We start from the raw sequence: 7,759 nt of genomic DNA, 5'->3' as shown, positions 1-7,759 counted from the left end.
GCACAGGTTTCATTACAGTGTTTGTGCAGAAAGCTGCCCTGCAGCAGTGGTGGGTTCTGCAGGAGACCTGAGAGCTGCAGCCTGCAGCCTCTGTGCCAGGCTGGAGTAACACCACAGCTCCTGGATCCTCTCCTCACAGATGGAAAGGGGGTTGGCTCCAGAGGCTGTGCTGTGTCTGCTTTGCTGGCTGCTCCTGGTTGAGCTCCAAGAGGCCTGTTCAGAGCAACGAGAGTGCTCACCAGCAGCTGGATCCTGGCTGGACCTGGAGGTGAGGGGATCAATGCTCATGAGCTGCAGCACTGCCCCTTGATGTCCCTGCAATGTCACCACTGCCAGGGCAGAGCTCTGGGGCTGGGCACAGCTCCCACTGGGACACAGCTTCAGCTGAACCCACGGCCAAGCCAGAGCCTTCTGCAGGGATTCACAGGCTGCACAACACGCTGGCAGCAGGGCAGGCACGGGGGAAGCCCTGTAAGGCCTGTGGTGTCACCACAGCTGTGTCCCTGGGCTGTGCACAGGGCAGGACTGAGGTCAGCTCTGCCTGCTGAGCCCAGCGAGGGCTGTGCTGCCCCAGAACACAGGGACTGAAACACCTCCTGGCTGCTGGCTCTGCAGGGGAGACCAGAGATCCTGATCTGATTTTGGATCAGCATTTCCATCACGTGGATAAAGTGCAGCACCTCGTTCTGGGAGCAAGGGCAGCCCCCTCCAGGCAGGAGGTCACTCTGTGAGCCCTGCCGTGTGCAGGTGATGGCAGAGCAGCCCTCAGCTGCACAGGTAAACAGATCCCACTTTTAGGTGAAGAGAGACCCCTAATGTTGGCTCTGGACACAGGCACTGGGGAGAGCGAGCCCAGAGCTGCCTGCACCAAGCTGGAAATGGATTTACATCTTCACATCAGCCCCTTCTGATGCTTTGTTTTTCTGGTGCTTTTGCAGCTGCCTCCTTCGGCCACACACTCCTCTGTGGAGTATCAGTGGGTGCATCTAACGAGTTGCTCTGTCCAGCAGTTACAGCTCAGAGTGCTCTGAAGCAGCTGGAGATCAACCCCTTCCTGGGAGCTCCACAACCACAGCACACCTCACTGGGAGTGCTGCTACCACTGCGACAGGCAAAGCCCACAGCCCAGGCTACCAGGGCTAAAACAACACGACATAAAGCCAAGGAGCTGGGAAATTATCTAAAAATATGCTTTTTAAACAATACCCTTAATTCACAGAATAGTAAGGGAAATGTTTCTTAAGCTGCGATGAATGTCTGTTGCCAAAATGTCCATATTAAAGTGATAGCTTTGAGCTTTAATCCAAAAGTTAATTAAAACTCCATAATTAATCCTCGGTTTCATTCACATCCACTCCTCTTCCCCATTTAAATGTGTGCTCTGATTAATACAAACTGAACACACACCCCATATCTCTGTCTCCACAGCAGAACAGGAAACCTAAAATAAGAGCTCTAACCACTGTATTCTTTAGCAGCATTTTATTAGAAATAATTACCATGTACAAATATAAAATATTTCCACACAATTTTGTTCCCCACATTTTTTTTTGCTGCAAGAAAAGTATGAGAGGAGCTCAGGATGCACTTCTCCAGTAATACTGGTGGCTGCACGAACTCCGTTTTGAGTTGGTTTCCTGATTTGTCTTTTTAATATGCACCAGTTTTTCTAAGGCTGCAGTCTCCATTTAAAAACAGTAAGTCTGCCATGAAGCAGGCAAGGTGTAATACAAAGAAAAGTTTACTTCCAACTCAACAAGGGAGGAAAACACTGATGATTTTTGAGCATTTTCTTTGAAAAATAAGTAAATAAACTAAGAAAGCATCTCACTCGCTCTCCAATTCTTTAGGGGTGTGTTTCACCACAGGTTTCAGAGTGATTCTGTTTCTGTTACTGAAAAGATACTCAAACTACCCAATGTGCATTAGCAATTGAGTTAATTACTGATAATTACAACCACAACTGTCAGGAATTGCACCCCAAGCTCAACAGGCTTGCAGTGCAATTGACCTGTTGAGTTGACCTGTGACTTCACCACAAGACTGCTCAAGCTGGAACATTCAGAGCAAGAACCTATAAAAAACACCCACAGTTCCCTTAATAAAATAGCCACTTGCTGTGTTTCTGTTGCTCCCAGCTTTTCAGTGAGCCAGGCAAGTCTGGGAGGCAAACTGGAAAAATGAGGGGAGACAAAATACCAGCAATTCCTTTGCAGTGTACTTGATTTCCTGGATTTTCTGTGTTGTGACCGCTCTGGAGTGAGGCAGCAGAACTGTTGGGGAGCCAGCAGGCCTTCAGAAAGTGACAACTTTGGGTGCCTTGGGCTGTGTTTTCTGCAGCGCTGGCGTGGCTGTGATGTCCTCGTGGTCTGCGCTCAGGCCAGGGGTCCAGCGTCCGACTGTCACCTGCTCTGCAGGGACACAACACAGCAGTGCCAGGCTGCTCTGCCACCTCCCCAGGGCCAGGGCAGCCAACCCAGCACACCAACACTGCACACAGGCAGCTCCATCTTTACTCTGATCAGCTCCTGGATACGACAGCTGGCCCAATCTACCTGAGAATCTACCCGAGGGAACTGGAAGCTGCAGTGCCTCAACTCCTTTGCCAGCTCTCAGCTGTCTTCCTGTACCTGAAAACACTCTGCACGAGGCAAACTGATTTCAAAGAATATCACAATCCTTGCCCATAGTATCACTGTTCTAATTAGACTGATTTTGACCAGCAGTGCTACTTTTGAAGGATGTCCCTCGGCAAAATAAATAGCATTTATGGTCCTCATCATGGAAGTAAAACTTAACAGAAAAATGTAGGAAAAAAAATAGCTACTGGATTCTAATGCTTGAGTCACCCAAATGGGCACAGCCTAACTACTTGCAGATGAGTTTGGGAGGATTTCAGAAGCTTTTGGTGTCATAAACTTCTGTCACACCAATTCAGACTGAATCTCATCCATTCTAAAAACTGGCAAAGCAGCACACACCTAGAATCCTACATATGGTCTCAGATATAAAAATATCCTAAATGTAGCATCAGATACACAGAATGTCTCTATTGCCTCCATAAATACTTCTTACATAAATTTCACTGAAGAAGCTTCTTATTAAGCGCCATAGAAGCCAAGTAGAAAAATGCACAGGTGTGTTACCACTCCAGTAGCAGGATCATTCTTCATACCCTTGTTTGAAGCTCTTGCCTCTTTCAGCACAGTGGGGTTTTGAGGTATCTAATTTAATTTTTCCACCCACATGGAAAGCTGAAGAACACTTAAGAAAGCAGTTCATTTGCTGTGAATCCAGCTGGACAGATCTCCTCTGTCCCCTGTCCTGGGTGACTGACACACCTGCCTGCACACACCACCACCCTGCACCTGCCATCGGTTCAGCTCCACCACTTCACACTGAAATCAGCAAAAAGCAGCAGCCAGTTCTGCTGTGCAGCTGCCAGACTGTGTGCAGCAGCAGAAATACTGGCCAAAAAATACACAGAATTTCACATGGCCTTCAGAAACACACAAAATTAACTTTCTGTCAATGAAAGAATTATCTTAGTTTTGCATCAGAACTTACTGCCTCCTCCACAGCCTCCCCAAGTGTCCCAACAAAAGGTCACCTCTGCTGTGTCCAAGTTCTCTTCCCAAACCCTTTTCCTGACCACAGTCATGCAGAGCAGTAACTGAACCCTGCTGGACCCAAACTCCACCCCACACTCCCCTGCAGCTCACCTGCATTCTGTTTCTCTGGGCAGTCCTTTTTGAAGTGCTCCACAGAGCCACAAAGTTTGCAGCCCCCACCTGCTCACACAGAAAATTGTTACTGATCTGAGCGGGAAAAACACCAACAAGCACCCAAAAATCATCCAACAAAATACCCTTCCTGTGTCTGTGAGGGATGGAGCTGTCTGGGATTGCACTATTTTGTACAGCACCACACACCACGAACTACAGCCAGTGCTTACTGAGTACTTCTGATTTGCTGAAAGCTCTCTTTTTGAGAAACAAGATGAATTCTTCTGAAATTCATACTCAAATGAACTTTTTAAATTGACAGGGGCTCCTGAGATGCAGGTAAACCAACTGCACATACTGAGATATGAAATTTACATTCTACTCATAATCCAAACATTTGAGAACAAGGTGATTTTTGTTCCACTTTAACTGTGCTGCAAGATCACCCTCTCGAGTTTGCCAAGACCCCATGTCTGTGCTGGGAAACACCAGCAGACAGAATGCTGGTTGTTAGTGCCAATGGAGAAGTGAAACCTTCAAACTTTTCTCATTAAACCCTTTTCTCATTAAAGTTACTCAAACTGAAGATATTCTTCCTTTAGTGAGAGCTTGTGTTTTGCCACCTCACAAAATCTTAAGGTACTGTGTGAGAATGTTTTTACCACCTACTTTGGTGCATGTACATATAAATACACAGTGACTTCATTCACACAGGATTTTGTTCCTTTGTGTATCTCCTAATACTGAAGCACAAGCAAACTCTGAAGCTTTGCACCTCATCTTGTCACTTAACACAAAGCTTTCAATTAAAACAGAAATCTCCAGCTAATTAGTTGACAATGAATTCCCCAAAATTACTCTGCTTTTACCAAAAGATGCAGAGGAATTCCTTTTAGCCACATTCTCATTCACTTGCAGTGTTACTTTGTTCTGTATCAGGTAAAAAGGACACCAAAATTTAATTTTACTAAATTTAGTGAATCAGTACTCACCTTCGGCATACAACCCTTTGGGATTATCTGGACACGACCTTGACAGATGCCCCATCTCACCACAGATGAAACATTTTGCATATGGAAATGGCCCTGCAAAATCCCACAGGGTTTATGATCCACATCAAAACCTTTGTGAAGTCACAGACTGAACACAATGCAATGACAATATTTTGATCACTTTATGCTATAAATTACTCTGCCAGGTTTGTTATCATACTGCAAAAGTGAAATTTCTAACACACAATACTTTAGGTTCAGCAGTCAGACAATTTAGACCCAAGCCAACCCAAAACACCACAAATTCTTGAGACCCACCAGCAGCTGGATCCACCTTGGCTCTGCATTTGCTGATGTCGTGCTCTGTGGATCCACAGCGGTAGCAGATCCCTGTCCCCATGTCTTGGCTCTCCAGCACTGCAGGACAGTCAGCCACGCCGTGGCCAGGCTCTCTGCAGTGGAAACACACCTTGGAAGAGAAAAATTCAGTGATTCTGTGAATGGCACTCAAAGACCTGGAAATGCCAGCCTCACAGGGCCTAAAGAGCAAACACAGTTTTGTCCCCAGGGAAAGACAGACAGGAAGAGACACTGTGCTCTGCCACTGAAAAACCGTGAGTGCTCTGTGCCATTATTATGGGCACAAACCCATGTTACCATGGACTCTTTTCCCCTTTTACCAACAACAAACTGTTTGGGGTATTCACTCATGGACAACTGCATGCCCTGGATCATGGAAACATGGAATGGCTTGGGTTGGAAGGGACCTTACAGCCCATCCAGTGCCACCCCTGCCCTGGCAGGGACACCTCCCACTGTCCCAGGCTGCTCCAAGCCCCAGTGTCCAGCCTGGCCTGGAACACTTGCAGGGATCCAGGGGCAGCCACAGCTTCTCTGTCACCCTGTGCCAGGGCCTGCCCACCCTCACAGGGAACAATTCCTCCCCATTATCCCATCTCTCCCTGCCCTCTGGCAGTTTGCAGCCATTCCCTGTGTCCTGTCCCTCCAGGTCCTTCTCCAAAGTCTCTCTGCCTCGTTCTTGAGGGCTCCCATCAGGCACTGGAAGGCAGCATGGATAAAGCCTGGCATTTGATGTCCACTGCAGCCCTTTCCAGCCCTTCAGGTCATGCTGCAGCAATTGCTCAGGGAGCAGCCATGCTGCACCAGTCCTACAGCTGACCACAGGAACTCGCACGCCCCAGGTTAATTAGCAGTACCAGGTTAATTAGCAGTACCTTCCTTTACTCTGTCCCCACTCACATCCAGCAAAAGTTTATGGTGAATGTGTACATTTGTGCTGACAGGACTGCTCTGAGATAGCCTCACTGGAGCCTGCTGGACATCTCACTCCAGTTCTCAGAGGACACTGTAGGAAGAGGCCCTGAACAGCAGGAATTCATCAAACTGATGAATCACACACAGAAACCACCCGAGTTAGTTTCACCCGGGAGACAAGAGGGGCTGAGGACTCCTCTAGGGGCAGGAAGAACAGTGCTGAGCCAGGAGAGCCATGCTAAAGGCTACCACTTGAGCTGAAAGTCATCTTCTGTTCCCAATTTCACTTCATTCACCTGAAATGACACCTGGCACATGCTGTGCCCTGGCAGGGGAGGGCTGAGCTCTCGCTGAGCCCCCAGCAGCACTGCCACGGGGAGAGGGACCTGTGCCTCCCACATGGGGCTTTAACAAGGCTGGGGAAACTGACTGGGGGTTAAAAGGGGAAATTATAGGGGAATATACAGCGTCTACCCCCTGGTTTGGACCCCCCCCACACACACCACAATCCAAGTGGGACTAATGGGAGACTGGAGTGGAGCAAAGACCCTACAGCTCTGCCAAAATCCTTGCAGAGGAGGGAAGCCTGTGGTCTTTAGTAGCAGAGCAGCCACAGAGCAGCTGAAAGCCAAGGGAGATAAAGGAGGATGTTCTGTTGGATCAGCAGCTGTGCTGAAATCCCTGACTGACCACATCCCAATGCAGGTTATCTCAGCTACTGTCATGAGCGACCCACTCCTCAGGTGCCACCACCCCTCACTAAAACCAATGACTGAAGTCACTGAATCTCCACCTGACAGTAAAGCAAAGAGCATAAAAGTGAGCTAGGAACTGGAACAAGTCTGGGAAGACTCCATTGTAACTTGTGGGATGATCTGAAGCTGTTGTCGCTCCCCACAGAGCCCCCCTGGGTGCAGACTGCACTGTGTGTGCTCAGTCATTGAGCTTTACCAGGAATTAGAGCTTCTCCGTGCATTGCTTTCATTATTACATTGCTCTGGACACACTTTCGCAGCCAGACGCTGTCACCGGCATGACCCGAGCCCAGCCTGTCCCGTTTTATTAACAGAGGGTGTAATTGCGGGCACTGTTGATGTGAGCCCTGCAGGATCGCTGACACACTCACCAAACATCACGGGTTTGAGCAAAGCCCCCCTTCCCGCGGCTGGACTCACCATGGCGTTCTTCTTCCTCTCCTGCCGCCTCAGCCGCCTGCTCTCCCGCCGCCTGTCCTTCCTCCGCGCCTCCTCCTCCTCCTGCCGCTGCTCCCCGCCCAGCGACAAGAACCCGTTCACGTCCTGGTTCTCGTACTCCTTCTTCCTCCTCTTCCTCTTCCCTCCGCCCTGCTCGCCGCCCGGCGCCAGCTGCTCCCAGGGGGTGGCGGACAGAGCCCGAGCCCCGGGCGGGGCGCAGCGCCGGGCCCAGCGCGTCATGGACACCGCGCCCGGACAGACACCGCGATCGGACAGACAGACACCGCGATCGGACAGACACCGCGATCGGACAGACAGACACCGCGATCGGACAGACAGACACCGGGCCCGGACACCGCTTCAGGCTGGGGCACCGTCGGCCGCGCACGGTGATGACGGGCGGGAAGAGGCGGGGGAAGCGCAGGAGGAGGAGGAGCGGAGCGGGCGGGCGGCGCTGCGGGGATGCGGGATGCACATTGTAGGAGTCGCGGCTGAGGTGCCGCCTGAGGGTACTGCAGGCATCCCGCCGCACCCCTGCCCTGGCAGGGACACCTTGCACTGTCCCAGGCTGCTC

At 50.1% G+C, this 7,759-nt stretch overlaps 1 protein-coding gene across 2 annotated transcripts; it reads right to left on the bottom strand.

Annotated features, from left to right (window-relative positions):
• Positions 1 to 2,071: 2,071 nt before the first annotated feature.
• Positions 2,072 to 7,517, bottom strand: ZCCHC9 (zinc finger CCHC-type containing 9). 2 transcript variants are annotated; one of them, XM_085042327.1, is made up of 5 exons: positions 7,168 to 7,517; positions 5,036 to 5,186; positions 4,718 to 4,810; positions 3,723 to 3,791; positions 2,072 to 2,406 (listed from the first exon to the last, which is right to left on the bottom strand). In XM_085042327.1, exons 1-5 carry the CDS (start codon positions 7,423 to 7,425, stop codon positions 2,099 to 2,101), a joined length of 879 nt encoding a protein of 292 aa, XP_084898453.1. In that variant the 5' UTR covers positions 7,426 to 7,517; the 3' UTR covers positions 2,072 to 2,098. The 2 variants fall into 2 exon arrangements, with proteins under 2 accessions (XP_084898453.1, XP_084898452.1); XM_085042326.1 differs by having other exon boundaries at positions 2,152 to 2,411.
• Between the last annotated feature and the right edge of the window lie 242 nt (positions 7,518 to 7,759).

The sequence above is a fragment of the Lichenostomus cassidix genome, chromosome Z (genome assembly GCF_008360975.1).
Source record: "Lichenostomus cassidix isolate B80296 chromosome Z, HeHo_3.0, whole genome shotgun sequence".
NCBI classification, from domain to species: Eukaryota; Metazoa; Chordata; class Aves; order Passeriformes; family Meliphagidae; genus Lichenostomus; species Lichenostomus cassidix.
Note: the sequence above shows the minus strand (reverse complement) of the source record. Positions and strands in the feature narration are given on the sequence as shown.